The 21784-nt window shown below is 47.1% G+C and overlaps 1 protein-coding gene across 2 annotated transcripts in view; it reads left to right on the forward strand.

Annotated features, from left to right (window-relative positions):
* UROS (uroporphyrinogen III synthase) overlaps window positions 1-21784 on the forward strand; it is a 516510-nt gene that overhangs the window by 170582 nt on the left and 324144 nt on the right. Inside the window, exons 4-5 of one of the 2 annotated variants that reach the window (XM_086922572.1) lie at window positions 3856-3939; window positions 16722-16818. In XM_086922572.1, the coding sequence (XP_086778698.1) occupies window positions 3856-3939; window positions 16722-16818 (181 nt within the window). Of the gene's footprint in view, window positions 1-3855; window positions 3940-14498; window positions 15492-15779; window positions 16819-21784 lie in introns of those variants that run through there. The other variant, XM_086922573.1, reaches the window with a different exon arrangement.

Consider the following 21784-nt stretch of genomic DNA (forward strand, 5'->3'; position numbering starts at 1 on the left):
AGTGTCATGTCATGCGCTCTTGAGAGTGTCATGTAACAGTGAGAGCGTATGCCTGGAGGGGACTTGGCAAGGAGAGTTACTGCGAAAAATGTATTTTGAAGAGAAGAGTTTAAAGATCCGTAAAGAGATGGTGGAGTGAATTATGTGCTAATGTGTCACTGTGTGGACATCGAACACCACAGAAACGGCCTGCTAAAAACTGAAACCATTAGCAGAAATTCAAAAGCTTAGCCAAAACCTATTGGAACACACAGAAATAAGTGCAAGTAAAATCACAAAGGACAGGCGCGGATTACTGGTTAGGAGCATACGTTTATAACACAAACTATACATGTATCCATCGTACCCGTAAACCCCATATAAACTTAGTGACAGTCCTTTCAGATACCACGTCCCTCTTTTCCCTCCTCGTTTTACAGACTCACCACAGACCTCCTTGCACGTCTTCACACAGTATATGTCCCACCACGGCAGTCACCTTCCTACTAGCAATTTGACACAGCCCTCTGCATGACGTCGCCACGCACAAGCCACTCCCCTTCCCATTCTTGCATCTCCGTAGTGGCCACAGAATCCTGAGAAATACAACAAGCACAAGCAACGAGGGGGCAGGACAGCAAGCACAAGCAACGAGGGGGCAGGACAGCAAGCAGAACCAACGAGGGGGCAGGACAGCAAGATAAGCAACGAGGGGGCAGGGGCAGGAGAGCAAGCACAAGCAACGAGGGGGCAGGACAGCAAGCAGAAGCAACGAGGGGGCAGGAGAGCAAGCACAAGCAACGAGGGGGCAGGACAGCAAGCACAAGCAACGAGGGGGGGCAGGAGAGCAAGGACAAGCAACGAGGGGGCAGGACAGCAAGCACAAGCAACGAGGGGGCAGGAGAGCAAGCACAACCAACGAGGGGGGGCAGGAGAGCAAGCACAAACAACGAGGGGGCAGGAGAGCAAGCACAAGCAACAAGGGGGCAGGAGAGCAAGCACAAGCAACAAGGGGGGCAGGAGAGCAAGCACAAGCAACGAGGGGGCAGGACAGCAAGCACAAGCAACGAGGGGGGCAGGAGAGCAAGCACAAGCAACGAGGGGGCAGGAGAGCAAGCACAAGCAACAAGGTGGGCTGGAGAGCAAGCACAAGCAACGAGGGGGCAGGACAGAAAGCACAAGCAACGAGGGGGCAGGACAGCAAGCACAAGCAACGAGGGGGCAGGACAGCAAGCACAACCAACGAGGGGGGCAGGAGAACAAGCACAAGCAACGAGGGGGGCAGGAGAGCAAGCACAAGCAACGAGGGGGCAGGACAGCAAGCACAAGCAACGAGGGGGGCAAGATGGCAAGCACAAGCAACAAGGGGGCAGGAGAGCAAGCACAAGCAACGAGGGGGCAGGACAGCAAGCACAAGCAATGAGGGGGCAGGACAGCAAGCGCAAGCAACGAGGGGGGGCAGGAGAGCAAGCACAAGCAATGAGGGGGGCAGGAGAGCAAGCACAAGCAACGAGGGGGCAGGACAGAAAGCACAAGCAACGAGGGGGCAGGAGAGCACGCACAAGCAATGAGGGGGCAGGACAGCAAGCACAAGCAACGAGGGTGCAGGACAGCAAGTACAAGCAACGTGAGGGCAGGACAGCAAGCACAAGCAACGAGAGGGCAGGACAGCAAGCACAAGCAACGAGGGGGGGCAGGAGAGCAAGCACAAGCAATGAGGGGCAGGACAGCAAGCACAAGCAACGAGGGGGCAGGACAGCAAGCACGAGGTGGCAGGACAGCAAGCACATGCAACGAGGGGGCAGGACATCAAGCACAACCAGCGAGGGGGGCAGGAGAGCAAGCACAACCAACGAGGGGGGGGGGAGGAGAGAAAGCACAAGCAACGAGGGGGGGGAATGAGCGCTTGGACTCCCCGACTCCAACCGGCAGCAAAGCCGCCAAGGGCAGCAGAGGTGCTCGGATCCCCATCCTACAGCGGCGGCTGGAACGAGAAGTAGGGGCAGGCAGGCGACGGATTGGCGTACTCACTCCCAAGCGGCCGCTGCCAACTCCAACAACAGGATAGCCTGAGGCGGCAGCAGCAGGTGAAGGGGCGTCACTTCCGGTCGGACAGCGAGGGATGAGGCGCGAGCAGGAGCAGCCCGGACTGAGCTCCCGTGTGTGGGAAGCGAGTCCGCGCCCACGCCCTCTGGTCACTTTATGTGGCTTCGCATGATAGGCATTTCTGTGCTCACCCATTCATTTTTTTCACCTGCCCCGTTTTCATTTGCAGAGTTCTTTTCATTAGATAACATTAAAAACACTTTTCATAACACTTTTCACGTTGAACAAGTATGTGGCCGGGCTGTGCTGTGTGAAGAGGAGGCAGAGTCTGCTCACGCTGCCTGTACGCGCTAGTCGGCCCTCTGATTGGTTAATAAGGACCCTACACCAATCAGAGAGCTGACTTGGGCCTGCAGGCAGCGTGATGAGGGGCGTGCTCTCTGCCGATGACGTCAGGGAGAGAAAGAACACCAAAAACACTCCCCGAATCCCGTCTTCCACGGAGTGACGCCCCTCTCCTCCAATGGCTGGCCTCCGTTTAGGAAGCCAGCCAATGGAAAAGAGGGGCGGGTTCAAGCCCCCATACTGTACACATTAAATCTCGGCTGCACGACACTGCTGCGCAGTGTACGCTAGGCTGAGACCTAAAAATGATGTACAGAAGAAATTTATTTTTTTTCTCATTCTTTTTCATTTTTAAACTACAAAGGTTATTAAAATATTTTGAATATGTTATTTACGTTTATATATTTTGTATCACTAAATGGATATATATATGTATTTTTTTTTTAAATAAGTTAATTTCAACAAGTGCAACATTATTTCTTAAAAGAATTTATTTTTAATCTCTGCCTCCATTGATCTATGGGAGTGTGGTGCAGTTCCAGTGGTTGGCCATGTGTGTTTTTGGACTCAGCTTGAGCACACTTATAACTGTTATAGTGATTTTGTGTCTGAAGTATCTATAGAAGTGTGGTTTGTGACTAGGAAAGGGCTTAATCTTTTGTTGGTGCATGTCCTTCCCTAAACCCTTCTCTAGTCCTCTCTTAACCCGGTCCTTACTCCTTTTCAAACCCCTCCCATTTAGTAGTAAGTATCCCCCATTTTCCAGCCACTCCTGTATCTCTCCAACAGTTACTACGGAAATATAGGCATACGTGGGCAGAGATCTCAATAGTTGGGTTGGAGACCTCCAAGCAGAAAAGATAGGCGAGGCAAAGGCGTAGACCTCCACACTGTGAATAACATTTCCTAGTACATGATTGGCACTGCTAAACGTACTGCAAATGCAGTTTGTGACTAGGGTCCAATATTGTTTACGGTTTTGGGCCATTGTGTGATCAGAACTGAGAAGTTTTACATGTATTGTATGTTTTTACAGCTGCTTAGCCACAGAAAAGTAATCCAGAAAATGTGTGGATTAACGTGCTTTTCTCTTTCTTAATAATCATTAGGTAGTTGGCCTTTGTGTTGCAGCTTTCAGAGCTGTGTTTTATTATATATGGTTTATATTGGAAAAGATGGCGCTTTCTACACCGGCTCCACAGTTCATTGTTAACAATGCGCATAGCGGGCCTCATTTGATTCTCCCTTTTACCATCATAAACAATTTATCAATTTAGCAGATGCACGTGAGCTGCGATCACAGCAAAGTTGCAAACAAATCTGTAAATATTGCTGGATCTCTATTTTCCATAACAGGGTCGTCGATAGCTGCCGTTTAGTAAATAATGTGATGCGAAGGACGCGAAAGTGTGCAATTATCTGCTGCTTGTTTATGCCTGGAGATAGCAGGCACATTGATTTTTTTATTTTCTCTTCCGCCCACAGGAGCTGAGACTGCATGGGTTTGAGGCAACATTGATCCCCGTTTTATCCTTCGAATTTGTATCTCTTCGGAGCCTTTTTGAAAAGGTAAACTGATTTTGCTGTTTCTAATGCTCTGGGATTTGGATTCGTCATGGATAATTCGGAATATCTGATCTGTGTTAGTCTGCTTCTTTTCCGCCTCTTATGCAAGAGTTAAGGGCTAAGTATGCAGTGTCCTAGTACTTGAGTACTTTGGAGTCCTAAATAGTTTAAAAAAAAAGGAAATTCACAGGCTAAATATTTTAATATTAACCTAGCAATATTTCATGCATGGGAGAGGACATTGGTGACTTGCTTGAGGGGTAAATGTGATCCTACTGCTGTAGAGCGACAGCTCCCACATCATCAGACCCTACAAATTGGCCATTCCACAATATTTCCATAGATTCTGCAGTACACCAAGTAGCATGCATCGCCAGAACTGCCTCTAGAGTTCTTTTTTGCCCTATGCAAAATTTGCCAAGTATCCCCAGCAATAGGTCCTTCTCCTTGTGCATGCCGACCTTCAGACAAACAAGTAAATCATACAAGTTGTTTATTTCAGATATAAGTTGCACCCTTACCAAACACCATTAGCATCGATACATTTTAAAAAGTCCTCGCAGATGTCTTGGCTCTTTGCAAGGAAGCACCTCAGCTCAAAGGAGGCCTATCATGCCTGTCCGCCACATGTCCGCCAGTAGATCTCCTATGCAATGATAAAACTCAAGGAATAAAGCTATTGCCTTGAGGAGGTGTTCACCCTCTTTATCGTGTGCGTTTCAAATTCATTAAGTAGATGAAAGGCAGACACAAAAACCCATTTGTAATGTGGTATATGAGATTTACGACCACTCCCTCGGAAGCAACCAATGAAAACAGAGGGAACCACCCGGAAGAAGAAGCTCTTCACAGCGCCCTGATGACTTTATTGATTTCCTGTCGCCTCTGGATCTTAATGAGCGCGCGGCTGACACCCCCGGTGATTCATGGGGTCGGACCGTAAGAACCGAGGGTGCTGCAATTACAGCATGACAGCGCGTGCCGCTACTTTAGTGTCCTTTTATAAGGGAACGTTTAAGCAGTAAGAAATTAATGCGGATTTACAAATTAGCGCATTTTATTGGGACTCAATGTGTGCGGTAAACACACGGTTTGTTAGTCTTTAGACTTACTGCTGTAGTGTACTCAGTCTCCAAGGATCTACCTGAAACATGAGAAAGAGCAACTATAAGGGATATTTTATGAAAAAGGCCCCTCTAATAGGGCATTCGAGCAGGAACGGCGCGAGAGTAAACACGCAGAGGTATCCTTTAACCCTATTTAAAAAAAACTCAAGGACTCAGAGTAAAGGAGGGCCCATGAGAGGAAATCTGTTTTGTTGTTTTTCCCGAACCCTCGCCCACTCTAATAGTGGCATGCATCATCATCATTATCTTCTCTCATGCTGGTCCCTATAAACCAGGATGGGTTCGACCATATTCTAGGGAGGGCTTAAGATCAGGGTCTATAGAATACAAAATACATTAGGGACACTCCAGTTTCTTTTTAATATTGGGTGCCCTGGGTACGGTTAAAACAAAAATTATAGAGGTGGCTTTGGTTATTTTTGTGCCTGCACCCTCTTACAGAATTGTCATCATGTTTCAGCCAATTATATTTGGCCTCCTAAGAGTCCCCGACTTTCATCAGGACTGATCTTATGCTCCCTCCAGAAGATTGTTAGATAGTTTATGTCCTGTTCCTGTCAGTCCAACACTGTTTATAAGACAATACACCACTATTGATGTAGGCATACTTGCCCCAAACAAAGAAGCACCTATTAGTGTGCCTTGAAGGAAAAAACCCAAATCTCAGTATGGGGGATATGTAAGTGGGAAGATGGTGCTTTAATAGACTGCTTCCGCTGCAGTCGGGAAAACCTGATGCCCATCTGCTCACAACTGAGCTCCTAACGATGCACTGATTGACCGGGCCCTAGTGGCACTGTGATCTGATGTTCCAACCCATAGTGCCAGAGCTAGGAGCATATGAGCTTCTCATACTGTGGTGGAAATGGAGTAACGGTCGCCACGGGCCCGCAACTAGAATGCCAGGAGCAATGCAGCGATACTGATGGCAGTAGGAGCCTGTTCCATGCAAGTAGGCCCTCACCGGGCCCACACCAGGGACTAGCTACCCAAGTGGGTGCCAGAATCCGTAGGCTCTGTGTGTTGAAGCGGCAAAACAACTTGTCCCACGAGGCCAGGTCCTGAGTCTAGGAGAGCCTGAAACCCAAGGACAACTCTGAGGGCCCACCTGAGGAGTAGAGCAAGACTACTCTGGGCGGCGGTCGTGGACAGGTGGGGCGTAGGTGGGGGATGGAGATAACTAACAGCAAAGCGCCCATCTAGAGGAGCCTGTGGACGGATTGCTTTTCTCTGAGATCCTGGGGGAGTCGAGGCCCCCGTTGGACAAAGTAGAAAGCCCTCCAGAGGAAGGTAATCCTTCCTGCCTGGTAGCAGAAAACCAAAGAAGACAGGGACGCAAGTAGAGAGCCCATCTGGTTGAGTGGAGCCCGCCCCCCAGCGGTTAGAAGGCTGTGAGTCCTCTGCCAGACAAGAGGTTGGCCTACTCCCACTCCCTGCGTGTGCCACAAGGCATTGGGAGAGGTAGGAGCACTGTTGTCAGAGGGGGGTCCACCTCCTGGACACATCCAAGGTGCAGGCTGACCAGCTGCCTCAAGATCAACAGCGACAGACTAAGTGAGCCGCTGGAGTGAGTAGTACTGTCTAATCCCTGCACGACAACATGAGGGGCGAGTAAAAGGGCACAAATCGACACAAGCCAACAAGCTCGACAAATTCACCTTTAGGCGCGAGAAAGAAGGTAGAGCTGCAGATTTAGAGGAAGTGCAAGAGATGAATGAGGGACTGGACCCCTCAATTAAAGACCTGCTTCGAGCTATTAAAGACATCCAAACTGCACCAGAACAGAACCCAAAATAGATGCAGTGGCAATTGATATTGCCCCGATTATGTTTGACTGTAAGAAACTTTAATCTAGGGTGAATGTGGTGGAGCACACAGTCACTGAGCACTCTGACTCAATCACTATCCTGCTGTGGAAAGTCTGGTAACTACAGGAGACCATGCAAAGACTACACGAGGGCAGAGGACACAGAAGGGTGGTCTTGATGCAATATCCGAGTGGTGGGCCTCCCGGAGCAATGTGAAGGCAAAGACCCGGAGAGCTTTCTCGAGGACTTTCTCCAAAGGGTAATCCACCCCACCACCCTATCTGGAAACTTAGTGATCAAAAAGGGCACTTGGGATACCCGTATCCTCCCCTCTACCTCCCCCAGGCCTGGAGACAGAGCCCTATCGCTTATCGTTCAGGTCCTCAACTAAAGGGACCAAGATGCCACTCTTAGGGTGGCACGTATCAATGCCCCTCCCTTACAGGATGAAAACAACACAGTCATGGTATTCTCCAACTACACGTAGGAAATACAGGCGAAGGGCAGATCTTTTAAAAGGACAAAAGCGGATCTGAGAAAGCTGAATATCCAACATATGATGCTTTCCAGTAAAGCATAAGATCCTAATTCTAATGGCAAGTCCTGGCTCTTTGCGACCCCTGGGACCTAGTTGAAAATAAAAAGCAACACTCACCCCCTCCCCCCAACCCCCAACAAGAGTAGGGGTGAGAAACTGGCGCTCGCGAATGATGCTTGATGCTTACACAATGACTCTCCTGAACAGCTGGGTGCCATGGAACCGGTGGGCAGTTATATAATGGATCACAAACCAAGAATGTTCTCTTCTCAAACTTTTTTTTCTTTTTTTCCTGTTTCCTTTACTTGTTACCCCCCTTGGACCCTGTGTGATCCCAAGGGGTTGATACTAAACTGTTCTTTCCTCTTACATCTCGGTTTGGTAAGTTAATATGTTTTATGAGGGAGGGCAATAGGCACCTTGTAAATTGAGGTAGCGGGAGTGTAAGGACATCAGTTGTACAGGTACACCACGGAGCACTGGGACATACACACACACACTCACAAGAATTAAAACTGAGATACAGCAGAGTCTGAATCGGACGATCCTCACACGGAATGTCAATGGGCTCTGCCACAAATTGAAGAGTGGTGTAGCGGCTAGATTTCTTAGTAGACAAGACCCAGACCGGGTCCTTCTACAGGAGACCCCCCTCGTGAGAACCAACTGTGTATTTATAGGAAGGGGACAATATAAAGTCATGACCCACTCGGGGTTCACCTCTGATTCATGGGGAGCGGCCATTCTGATGCATAGCTTGCTCCAGCTCTCAGTGGAATGAACCAGGATAGACAAAGAAGGCTGTTACGTATCCATACAGGGAGAATGCAGAAAAACTGGCAGTGCTGTTAATGTACTTCCTGCAAAGCCTACAGTAGATCATGCTAGACCACATGGGGAAATGGTTAGCACAGATGGTCTTGTGGTTTTGGGAGGTGATTTAAACCGGACACTACAACTGGACCTGGATAGATTCACACTAGCTGACCCCCAGAGAGGAGGAGACAAAAGCCTGCAACACCTCCTCACTGCCTTGGATCTTCTGGAACTGTGGAGAGATGCACACCCTAGTACAGAAGAGTACCCATATGTGGCCACCATAGTTTAGCCTCACAAGGCTAAACTATTTCTTTACCCCGGTCACGCACGGTGGTAGATTTGAGAACACATATTTTCTGCACTGGGGCATCTCAGATAACTCCCTACTCTTGACCACTTTAAAAATGAAGACCCCCAGATTAGTGCAGACTTGAGGCTAGACCCCTGGCTTTTACCGACTGGAATGTTAGGACACAGCTGAGACGACCACTGATTCCTACCTGAAAGAGAACATGGGGTTGTTGGCATCGAGAGTAACTCTGTGATGAGCGTATAAAGCGGTAGCATGGGGACAACTCATTGCCATCCATGCAGACAAGCAAAGGGACAGGGAGGTTAAGGTTAGGGACCCCAAACAAAATGTAGGGGTGGAATAAGTAGATTACATCCAAGCCCTGCGGGGGGAACATCTGCGCAATATAGAAGTCCTAAGAGAGGAATACAGAGAAGTGATGGAGGGTGAAGCAAGAGCACTCTTCTATAGCAAGCAGCATAATCTCTTAGGGTGCAATAAGTAGGCAAGTTGTTGTCCTGGCTGGCACTCATGGAAAAGGCCAGCAATGGGTCCATAACTTACAGGTACCTCACAGGTGTCGCATCGAAGCGGGGTCTAATACAGCGGAGGCCTTTGCCTCCTATCTAAAGTCCCTTTATTGCTCTAGGGTGCGGTGCGCCCTTTGGGAGACAGAGAAGTTCGCAATAGACCTTAAAACTAGTGCCTTCTCCGTGGAGGACGCGGCACGGCTGGACCAAGAATTAGATGTGGTGATTCAAGAGGCCATCAAACAACTGCATTTTCTTGTAGGGATAAATACCCAGGCAGACTGAAAAGTACAAAAGCTGGCTGACTATAGAAACAATGTTAAAATAGCACAAAATTTATAAAAAATGATTTAAGCAATGGACTGAAATGATATCAAAAAGATACACTTTAATATACACATAAGATAGACGTATACATAAAAAGTAAATAAATTACACAATAGACATATTATGTATACGTCTATCTTATGTGTATATTGTTTCTATAGTCAGCCAGCTTTTGTACTTTTCAGTCTGCCTGGGTATTTATCCCTACAAGAAATTGTTGTCCCTGACCCAGGAGTCGCATCCTCATCAGGGGGTCCTTGATACTTACAAGACATCAAACAACTGCATTCAGGTAAAACCCTGGGCCCCAATGGGTATCCTGTGGAATTTTGTTAGTGCATGGGGAGCCTACTGGGAGAGATGCTCCTAGAGATGTACCTCTGAGCTAGGAATGATGGCTCGAGACCTCGGATTGACCTCAGTCACCCTCCTATATAAACAGGGTAAACCCCAGGAGATTGCTCCTCATACCGACCAGTATCCTTACTGAACTCGGAGCCCAAGGTACTGGTCAAGGTACTAGCCATTCACCTCTACCAAGTGATAGATAAGCTTAAACGTGCAGTCCCGTACAGGTTCATGCCCTATAGGGCAACAAGACATAATCATCGGTGCCTCTTCGGGGTCTTGGCCAGGGTGAAGGACATCTGGGAGCTGGCAGTGGTGTTGTTGCTTGATTCAGAAAAGGCCTTTGACTCCCTGGAATGTCCCTACCCCGTGGCAGTCCTCCATAAAATGGTGCTGAATTGGATCAAACTACTATATAGAGACCCCATTGCAAAGATGAAAGTAAATGGGGTGGTATCAAGAGAATTCTGCTTGGGACGAGGGAAAGGGCAGGGATGTCCCCTTCCCCCCTGCTCTATGCCCTGGCAGTGGAACCTCTGGGAAACTGGATCCATTGCAATATACAGTTGAGAGGTCTCTGGTGGAACGAGGATTGGGAGGATGTTGTCTCCCTGTATTCTGATGACATGCTACTTTGTGTAACAGACCCACAACACTCTAGCCTAGGCTTCTGGAGATGCTGCACATATTCAGGGAATACACATGGGTCCATTCTAATTAGCATAAATCAGTAGCATACCCACTTATACCCTGGCAACCCCGGGCAGCATGTGGGAGCATTCTACAGTGGACAGCAGATGGGTTCACATACTTGGGGGTGTACGTCACTCAATACGAGTCAGTCTTTATGTGTAGGAACCTGGATGGGCACTGGAGAACTACAAAACAGATGTGGGAAACTAGAAGAAGCTCCCCTTTCCTTAATGGGTCAGGAGGTCTTGTTTAAAATGATTCCAGCCCCCACTTCCTCTATATATTGCAAACACACCTTATGAGATCCCTGGCTCCTTCTTCGGGGGGTTAATAGCATCACGAGATCCCTGCTATAGGATGGAGGCACCCCTAGAACAGCACTGCATATGCTGACACGGTCCCCATGTAACAGAGGTATAGCTTTACCAAACCTACAGCTTCACTACTGGGCCTCTCACCTCCTGATTGTTAACGATTAGGCATTCAAGGATCAGCATGAGCCCTTAGTGTAAACGGACAGGACTGCCATGTCAGCCAGTTGGTATTGCAGGGATGTTTTAGGTGCCACTACCCTGAGTTGGATATCAACCCCACCATCCACAGTTATCAAAATATGGAGGGTGGCAATTAAAGAACTAGGGTGGGGAGAAAAAACTCACATTGAAAACACCGCTTTGGTTCTTGACTCTGCTGGCAGACCTAGTAACAGTGGACCGCTTTAAGAAACGGGGCATATGGGTATATTCAAACTTGGGGAAATATGGAGTCCTGAGGGACTTCTCCTATCTGACAAACTCCAACGACAATATGAGCAGACAAAAGCCCAGTGGTTTCGCTGCCTACAACTTAAACTTGCGATGAGTAGGTATAGACCCTGTTTAGACTTGATTGTTGATGAAGACCCCTTTTAGACTCTGTTGCAGATGAATCCCCCCTGGAGTGCAGAGTACTTTTAGCCCTTCTACACAAACATGCAGTATCCCAAATATATAGGACACTAATCACAAACACACATTTTATATATATACAGATTTTATTAATCCTTTACTCGTGGCAACAAACAGGGATTAGTATACATATATTTGGTACATTGCTGACATTTCGGTATATTCCAGTCATCATGTCACATTCCCCTTCTCATTCCCTATTGAACAGTTTCAGGTTATATCCAAGTTCAGTTTTAGTATAACTGATCCCCGTGCATGAAATCGCTCAGCATTATCAGCTTCTGGGAGGTAACAACATATGTGCTATAAACTGCCATAGCTTGCTTCATGCCAAAAGGCAACAACCCCCCCCCATTCCCTCCCCCCACTCGCCAGGCGTGTCTTCGATGGTGCGCCCCAGTCCCCTTCTTGGACATCATCGTCACCTGGAGCCTTAACCAAGAGGTCCTGTTCTTTGATTTCTCTCTGGGCTAATCGCAACACACATGACACCTTGGCGAAGCTCTTATGCACATGGGAGACTGACCTGAAGGATGGGGACTGGGGTGAGGTCTGTTGGTACTCCAGGTAGGCAGTGATTGGAGCAGGCTTTCGACTCATAACTTAAAATACTCAATAGAGCCTACTGCACTAGAACACGCCTGTATAAAATGGGGAGAATAGCCACTACTACCTGTTCGCGGGGGATGTCAAACACCAAGTTTCCTGATTCACATCCTCAGGAGTTGCCAGAGGATCCAGGAGTGCGGGGATGGAGTTGAGCCACAGATATCCAGAGTCCTGAAAGAGTCATTAAAGCTTACTCCTCAGTTGACTGCCCTGGGGATCTGGAGTAATTAAACCTTTTCCACACACGTCTTGCTTTTCTGCTACCTTATTTTAATGGTGGTGAGAGGGACATTATTCGATTGTGGGGGATCGGAACACTTCCGAAGGTGGCCTGTTGGGCACGCAATATGGACTGGTGTTTGCGTATCAAGGAGATGATATACCGGGCATGGGATTTCCCCAAAAGTACTCAACAATATGGGACCATGGGACAAATTCAGGGACACCTCCTGAGGGCAGTTGTACATCTGATAGAGTGCACAGCGCCCTGCACGAGTACTTTAAGACATTGGTTTGCCGATGCACCTCCCCTGACTACTCCACTACCAGAGGAGGTAATATCCCGCTGTCCACATTGTAAGCCTCTAAAGCCAGTGAGTGATAATAACAACCTTTTTACATTTGCTCTGTTAAACTGCCGATCTCTCTCTCGAGGCATGAGGTGGAAATCCATCTGATCATTGAGGAACGAGGTCTAGATGTACTCTTTTTAACTGAGACTTGGCTGACCGATGCATCGTCAGACGGGGCGAGGAGGAGGGGTGGCAATTATCCATAAGAACATCTTTAGGTGCAGAACCTCTGAGAGTCCACTTACAGGATGCGAGAGTCTTGGCTTCTGTATATTTTTTTTGCCCACGTGCACTTTATCAGGGATTTTGGTTTATAGACCTCCGGGTGATTACCACGACTTCTGTAACAACCTTCTAGATAAGATCTCTTTTTACATCAGCAGTGCCCCCAATTTTTCCATCTTGGGCGATCTCAATATTCATCTTGATGAAGTCGATGCAGCTGCAACGCAGTGTCTGCTGGATACCATGGGGGTAGTACATTTGGAACAAATTGTGGCTAGCTCCACTCATGTAGCTGGGCACCTACTAGACCATTGTTTTACTAATCTTGCGAACATCGTATGTGGTCAGGCTTACTTTGTTCCTTGGTCAGACCACGTCCTACTCTCTTTCGTGTGGTCTCCAGCAATTCAGAATCACAGGGTTACCCTGTCAAAGAAAGTTGGTTGAGTTTGGTGTAGACTAACGGTCAAGGACTGGGAGGCAGCCCTGAGGAGGTGCCCGCCTATGCCCCATGAGGACCCAGTGGTGGCTAACGAAGCCTTTGACAAGTGGCTTAATTACACCTTAGATGCCACCCTACCTACGCCGATGACACGCAGCTGGTCGTCTCATTGGTGAGGGACGATGCTTTAGATCAGGGGATCAACAATCTGACCCCGTGTCTCACCAAAGTCCTGGAATGGATGACCTCGTCTTTTTTAAAGCTAAATGGGGCCAAAACAGACATTATGCTTTTGGGCTACAAAGCCCCAATCAATTTGGACCCCCTGTGGCCGCATTGTCTGGGACCTCCTCCGGTGCCTAAGACTAAAATAAAAAGCTTGGGGGTCTGGTTGGACTCCTCCTTAGACTTCCAATACCAGGCCAAGAAGGTGGCCGTGACCTGTTACGGATTGATGAGAGTCCTTAAAAAGTCTTAGATCTTCTCCCATTTGAAGCCAGACGTGTACTGGTCCAGTCGTTGATTCTTTCACGACTGGACTATGCAAATGCCGTCTATATGGGGGCACCAGCAGCTACCATAAAAATTCTGCAATCTGTGCAGAACCGTGCAACTCGCTTGCTCATGAAAATTCCCAAATGATGTTCGGCGAAGGCCTCAATTCGGTTGCTTCATTGGCTACCAATTCAGGAAAGGATTGTGTTCAAGACCTTGTGTTTGGCGCATAAGTCCACCCATAATGCTGGCCCGTCCATTCTTGATCCCCTGTTTCGTCGCCATCAATCGGTGAGATCTCTTAGATCTAACCAACGAAATCTGTTGGTGGTACCTAGGGTGAAGCTGGCCCGGATGGGCGGCCACCTGCTTTCTGTCCAAGCAGCCAAAGGATGGAATAAACTCCTAGACAACATCAGGCATGAATCTAATCATCTGGCTTTCAGGAAGTGACTAAAGACATTCTTGTTTCAATAGTGCCTTTTAACGTCCTCCGGTCTTACAGCGCTGGGATGCTCGAGGGTAGCCATGCGCTATACAAGAAAGTACTCACCCACTCACTCACACTTCACAGCACATATAGTGAAGGTGAAAACGAGGGTAATACCAGAGCAATAGTATCTCACCCTCAATCAGTAATGAGTGATACTTCACAGGAAAGCATGAGGGACATACTCTGTAGTCACTCAATAACAAGGTCAAGGTAAAAAGATAAAAACACATGTGAGAAAAGGTCAGGATCCCTGCGTCGGGTAACGTGCACTATCAAGAATTACCTAGGTCAGTAGTCCTTTTTGTTTTTTACTCATGTCATCAAGGATACTACGTCTTATCTTCACCTGTTTTCTGGCCCACCATTACATTCATGAAAACTAGAGACCCGGGATACTGCATAAATTACACAATGTTTTTTTGCCCTTAATGCCACGATATTTAAAAATGCAATGTATTTAGGTACCGGTGAACACCAGAATTCTCCACCATACAGTCCTGCATTGCCACACTTCTACTGAGAAAAAAAGTGCTGATCATACGTAGATGGGCATACCTCATCACCAATGGCGGTTGGCAGCAGGGAAAAGTGTTGGGGCAGCAAGGGGGACAATAAAAAATTAATTAAAAAGAAAACTTGCCTGCCACCTAGCTGCTTCGGTGCTCTTCTGCTCCTGATCACAGGCTCCCAGACTCCCCTGTGCCAATCCAGATGCTGGTCTCATGTTGGTAATACTACTACCCAGCATGAGAGCAGCGCTGGGATTTGATGGGGCAGGGAGGTTTTACGCTCCTAAAGAGACTGGCAGCCAGTGCCTGCTTCTTTTCCATGCTATAGCCTGGAGATATCGAAGTGTGCATGATGGTTTGGCTAGCCTAAGATGGCCATCCAAACCGGCTTGCACACTTGCAGTGCCCTGTGCTCACCACTCCTCCTGCTGCTGTCAGAGTATGGCCTCGCCCTCAAGACTTGGACCCGGCTGCGGCTCCGTCATGTAAAATAAAATGATAATAAGACTACTTTATTATCATTTTATTTTACTTGCTTTTATCTGCTGGCTGCGGCAGTAAGGCATGCTCCTTCGCCCTAACGGAGGAGCCGCCACTGCTCATCGCTTGTGGGAAGCCAGTGGTTTTTTGACCATGGGTTTGCCCTGCGGACAGATACACCTGCAACTCGTGATATTTTTGAAAAGCAGACATCTAGTTTAATCTTGGGAAGTGTGGCTTGTGTTGATTGCCTGTTTTCTAGCCAATAAGACCCAGCAAACATCAAATATTGTTAAAAACAGTATTAACCCCTCCCCTGCTGATGACGGAACCGCTCCGTCATCAGCTATGGTTGGGCTGTGCTGATGACGGAGCGGTTCCGTTATGGCCCGGCCGCCGCGCCTGCGCGGCGCTGATTTCGCGCCTGCGCGGCCGTTCTATTGAGCGGGTCGGGTCATGACGGAACCGCTCCGTCACCAGCACAGCTCAACTACGGCTGGTGACGAAGCGGTTCTGTCACCAGCATGCGGCCGCCGCGCGGCCGCCCCGCCCCGTTAGCGCTGCGGCGGAATAGCCGCCGCAGCGAAAGGGTTAACTCATATTTACTTACAAGTAAAAACACCAGTATGCAAGAGGCAAATCTCAAACTGCCCTGCATAGTAACATTTCCACTTGCAAGAAAGCATATGCAAAGTCTATAAGTCTTGCATATTGGGCATATTAGCTTTGCCAAGGTTTTGTAGCCATGATATACAGCATTGTGTAATTTTGTAGCCATGCGGTCAACATGCATATCCGTGCCTACAAAATGACGTGTGTCTTTTTTTCTTTACCGGTCGTACATGCATTGGCATATAAAAAAGAAGCAGAAAAGCGCTGTTTAAAAACACCGCGAAAGCCCTGTAGTAAAAAATAGAAACAAAATGTAACAAGCGGCACTGAAAGTGATCGTGAAAGCGATTGCTATTGTAAAAACAACACGCCCGCGAGTGGTGTTCGCGCGCGCGCCACTGCGAGCCATATGTTTTCAATTATTGTGCCCGTGTCTGGGCATGATAATTGAAAACATATGGGCTTATGTGCGCGTAACAGACACCAATAGGCCATGGGCGGAGCAATGCGCATGCCTTTGGCCTATTGCGTGCTCTGTTTAACAAAAACACACACACACAGAGCCCAATAGCGGAACCCAAAAGGAAAAGCACACGCACAATCTTGTGCGATTCCAGGGTCCGTTTTCAAACCCCGGACAAAAGGGCTATCGCCTGCGCGAGCAGTGTGAGTACTGCAAAGCAGGACACAAGCCCTAAAAAGGATGACTAAGTTGGGGGAGGGAAGCAACCTGGTTAAACAAGACGAGCTAAAGAGAGCAATGTGGAATGCGGGGGAGAAGAAGCACACCCAGGCAAAAGAGTGCAACACAAGTGCAGGTGTGGCGAGAGAGTAGACAGATAGAAACTATTCTTAATATGCTTTGAGCTTTTAGTTTCTGTTATTTCCACAACCCATGTATACTTTGTGTCTTAAACAGATAACCCACCCTGAAGATTATGCTGGTCTCATTTTTACCAGCCCCAGAGCCGTTGAAGCTGTTAAGCTCTGCATGGCAAAGAATGATAAAAATGAAGGTAAGTGCTCTAAAATCCTGAATTGTTCTAATTTTTGTCAAAGTATTTGACTTTTTGCTTTGTCAAAGCTTGTTCTGCTTTGCCGTGATGTTTAGGTCTAAATAGTAAAAGATCTATTGTGAACTTACAGTGAGCTTACAGCCTTCCCATTGCTTATCATTGGTTGGCTTTATTGGCACTCTAGTTTTCTTACTGTTTACTTGATAACTTGCTTTCCTCTTCTTGTTTTTGACTCTCCCTTGGAGTGCAGCCTCTTTAGTATGCCCTGTTGTGTGTGGCTCCACTGCTAGAGGCCACTCTGTAATATCTCTAATCTGGCATTACATGAAATCCCCTTTACTAAAGAGTATGTCATACTCCACTCTCTGCGCGTGTGCCTGTTCTCATGTTTGCGGACGACACGCTCCTAGTTTCCCGTACTCCTAGTGGGCTCCAGAAGGCAGTTAATGCTTTCGGTGAGTTCTGTAAAGCACATGGACTTGAGATAAATACATCCAAAACCAAGTTCATGTGCTTAAACCAGCGGAATACCTTCAGGGGCTCAATAAATGTTAATGGTATCCCCTTAGAACAGGTTGAGGCATTCATGTATTTGGAAATTAACCTCCAATGTAATTTGAGCTGGAAAAATCATATTGACATGGCTGTCTTAAAATTTAATCAACAGGCAGGTGTAGTGGCCCACAAACACAAAGTCTCACTGACCAAGCCCATCACCCCTGCCCTAGAAATTTACAACATGAAGGTGATCAGTGCCTCTCTATACGGTTCGGAACTTTGGGGTTTCTCCAACCTGAAACAATTAACATTGGCGGAAAATAGCTTTTTTCGCCGTCTGACTGGGGTCCCCCAAAGTACCCCTACCGTAGCATTGACATATGATCTAGGCAGGAAAAACATCAAGGACTTGGCACGGCTACGTCCTTTACTATACTGGAGACGCCTTATGACCACCCCTGAACTTGTGCATTTTGCAACTGCCCTTAAGGATATCATTAGGGCAGACCGCTTTCACTCGATCTTGTGGCTAAAAGAAATAAGAGGGTTGCTTAGTAAGCTGGAACTAGACCATCTGTGGAATTCTTCCAATGTTGAAAGCTTTCCACCAAAGGCTACATTAAAGAACATGTATTGGGAAAGGGTATGGTCGTCCACTCAATGTACATGCTCTAATACAAACTTTACAGGACGTTACTTGAATATTAAATCTGTACCATCATGTGAGCCCTACTGGGATATTATCGAAAGGCCACTCGATAGAAAACTGTATTTTCAGTTTAGAATCGGGACGCTTCCTACAAAGGCGTTTACCCGCAAATGGTCGACAAACCAGAACGATAAATGTCCCCACTGTAAAGATTTGACAGAGAATGCGGCCCACATACTGTTTGTTTGTCCCTTATATGTTAATCCACGACGCAAATGGATAAAACCAGCGTGCCTAAACTTAGGAACACGTAGGTGCACAGAGGCGCTAAGAATATTGGAATCTGACTGTACACCTTTTTTGGCGATTGCTGTCGCAAAATTCCTGGGTTGGCCATGGACTATACGCACCCGCACTTTACAACAGCTAGTCACTGTCTAATGAAATTGTTGATATGGTTGATTGTTTTGATTTTATGTAGTTAATTCCGTAAATGACAGCATTATGTTTAATGAGTTTCTTAAAAGATGATGATTTTAATATTTTGTACTTTTTATTGTGTAGGGAAGAATGTAAAATTGCTTTTATGACTGCTGCCGAATAAAGTTTTGAAAATTGCTGGAGTAATCTATTCACAGAAGCTGTCTTCCCATGCTTGTTTGCTTTTCATTGGTGGCTTTTTCCTATCTACCTTAAATGCTTTATACATCAGAGATATGAAGTGTCGACTCTAACCCAACTGCAGGGTTTCCTGAAGGGAACCCATAGGAAGTTTTGTATGATTTAAGGCAGAAGGAAGACCATTCTTGTAATGGCAACTCTACCCATGCTGGAAAGAGGAAGTGTTCCAAACTGTATTGATGCCCTCATTCCCCTTATGGCTTTTCCCATGTTTTATGCATATTATTTTTCAGGTGTGTGAGTTACTATTCTGCCTAAGTAGCTGAATCTATCCTCCTCCCAACACGGTCCCAGTTCAGGCAGGTGCTCAATTGGGCTCCTCGCTACAGCGCTTATCAGGAACAAGATAGTTTCACGCTTGTTGGTTCTTAGACTGTAATATTTCCAAAGATGTCTAGCTTCATCATGAGCTTTGGGACTGAGACTCTGGGCTGCGTCAGATAAATCAACGAATTGTCCACATACAAGGAGGCTGTATGGGTAGTGTCGCCCACTCTAATTCCCCCACCTTCAGCTCCTCCTTGGCTTTTATTGCCAACGGCTCCACTGCCAGCAGAGACGAAAGGGGATACGCCTGCCCAGTGCCAGACTTGAGTCCTGCATCACCCTGAGACCAATCTGTTGCTTGTAAATCTCATCAAGGGATTAGTATACAGCAGCTACATTTTATTTAGATAATTTGGGCCTAACCCAAACACCTCATAAGCTCAATCAGGTTCGACTCAGTGCAACATTTCAATGGCTTTTTAAAGATCCACAATCTACCCATATTTCCCCCAGGACCCTCCTGACTGCCACTGTTTCATGACTGCGACTGCAGGACCCTGCCTCCTTTTACTGTAATTGAGCCAGCCTGTCTTTCTGGCCCACCAGCGCTGTCTGTAGATGCCTCCTGAATACATAAAACGTATCTATGCATTCCCCACTCCTTACAGCTTCATGGCCTCCCACTCGTTTGCCCAAGTGCTAGTGGATCCCCAGTTATTTTTTATGTATAATTCTAGGGATTTGTGTTAATCGTTGAGGCATGTGGGATCCCAGGGGGAGATTCTCAACCCGGTTCTACCCTGGTTATTTTCTACTAAGAGAGGAATGAGGTCTAAAAGGAGTCTGGCTAGGTACCTTGCATCAGAATCTTGGGCAATAAATTCACCCTAACCAAATCTCTGCCAGGTCTACTATAAGTATTGTGCATGAGTGAGTGGCAAGACTGCTTTCTGTCTGTGGGGTGCCGTGCTCTCCAGTTATCCACATCCCTGGGTTGCCCATAGTTTCCAACAGGGTTGACATCATTCCTGGCTCTCTGTGCTGCTTAAGGAGACATTTGTCTAAGCCACCATCTAGTATGTAGTTGAAATTGCCAACCCATATTTCAGGAACATTTAAGTATGAAGTCAACAATTTCAGAATTCTGGCGAAAAACTTTTTACTATCAATGTTGGGGGCATATGTATTAATAAAACATAATTCTCTGCCATCTAGGGTGCAGCAAACAAGAATATATCTGCCCTCAAAGTCATCTTCTGAGTATCAAAGCTAGAAAGGGACACTTGTGGCCATCCAAATTGAGACCTCTCTAGTGTATGCAGAGAATGTGACTGAATAAATCTGGCCTCTATACTTCTTTCAGATTTTAGATTCTATGAATTCGGTAATGTGAGTTTCTTGCTTGAAGCCTATGCCCACATTGTGTCTTTTGTCGTTTGACAAAGCCATTGAATCCTGTATGTTCCAGGTACTTATTTCAAACTGTCTGCCCATGTGATAACAATAGTGCTATTGGAGGAGCCCTTTCGTATGTACCAGTGTGAGTGAGGGAAGATGTGAACTCTTGCAGGGTGAAGTTACAGAACTTGCGTGCAGTAATCATCCATGACATTGTGAGTCAACATGGTTTAAAAAACAAAGAATGGTTATTCAGCTCCTGATATCCTAAACTAAGCTCCCAACCCAGGTAAACACTTTTAAATATAATGAATTACCAATATAGTAGTACTAACTCTTGTCGTCAATATGCAAGAGATCTAGTTAACTGTATGGTTCCCAACAAGCCACAGCGGGCCCTAGTGAACCTAAGAATGAGGACTGCACCCCAGCTACCCTGCAACTAACTAGGGTTAATTTCAAAGGGGGGGGGGGTGAAAAGTCTAGAAGAAACTAGTGATGCTGATAATCTGTGATCCATACACAAAAAGTTCTTAAATACCTGGCCCTGGTGGAAATCATCTACCACCGGTATCCCTTGCACAAGATCTCATCCCTGATCTCCCAGTATTCAGTCTGCTGAGGTATCCTGGCTCTGACTTGGGTTCTCACCCCCTTTTGTACCACTTTGTTCGCCATAAGTTGGCAGGGTATGCTCAGACGTGAGTCCCTTGCTCACTTTGCCACTGGATTCAAGCAAGCCTGGCTGAAGACGGCTGTAATGCCAGAAACCGGTCCTAGGAAGCTTGTTTCCGGTCCAGGGAAGGCATGGCTTGGCAGTTCGGGCTGGACTGTTCCCATGAGGCACAGGGTCAGACTGATTTGCATATGGCCATGTCTGAACTGGGGTGGCAGAGTGGGCTAAAGAACGGTGATGGAATAAACCCAGATCATTTGACTGGTGTGAGTGGTTGATTGGTTCAGATGCTCCGTCCATCACCACCCCCTTTTGTACCGCTCTGACTTGGGTTCTCACCAGGCACTATCCCCAAGGCACCCACAGAAGAGCGACCCCAGAGGCCGATTATGCCATCTTCAAGCACCACCAGCCTTCCAGAGCCATCTTAACTCATCAGGCTCCTCCTGCATCTTCCTGTAGAACTCCCACCAAAAGTTCCTTGAGGGCCCAACATCCTTGCAGATGACTGGAATGATCTCATTCTGTCCCCAAGATTGCAGAAGATTACGAAAGAAGTGGGATTTTCCCTCATGTACCACTTGCAATTTGACCAGGAAGAGTAGCATGTAGTTCAAGTTCCTGGCCCTAAGCTTTTTCTTCACTAGCTCAAGGGATTTTCTTAGCCTCTGTAATCTTTGCGTGTAGTCTGGAAATAATCTGACGACTGATTCCTTGTGTCTAAGCTGTGTCACTTTTCTGGTGTGTTGCAGAATGAGACTCCTTTCCCAGTATTTCAGTATTTTGGCGATTATGGC

Source organism: Lissotriton vulgaris, chromosome 5 (assembly GCF_964263255.1).
Source record: "Lissotriton vulgaris chromosome 5, aLisVul1.2, whole genome shotgun sequence".
NCBI lineage: Eukaryota > Metazoa > Chordata > Amphibia > Caudata > Salamandridae > Lissotriton > Lissotriton vulgaris.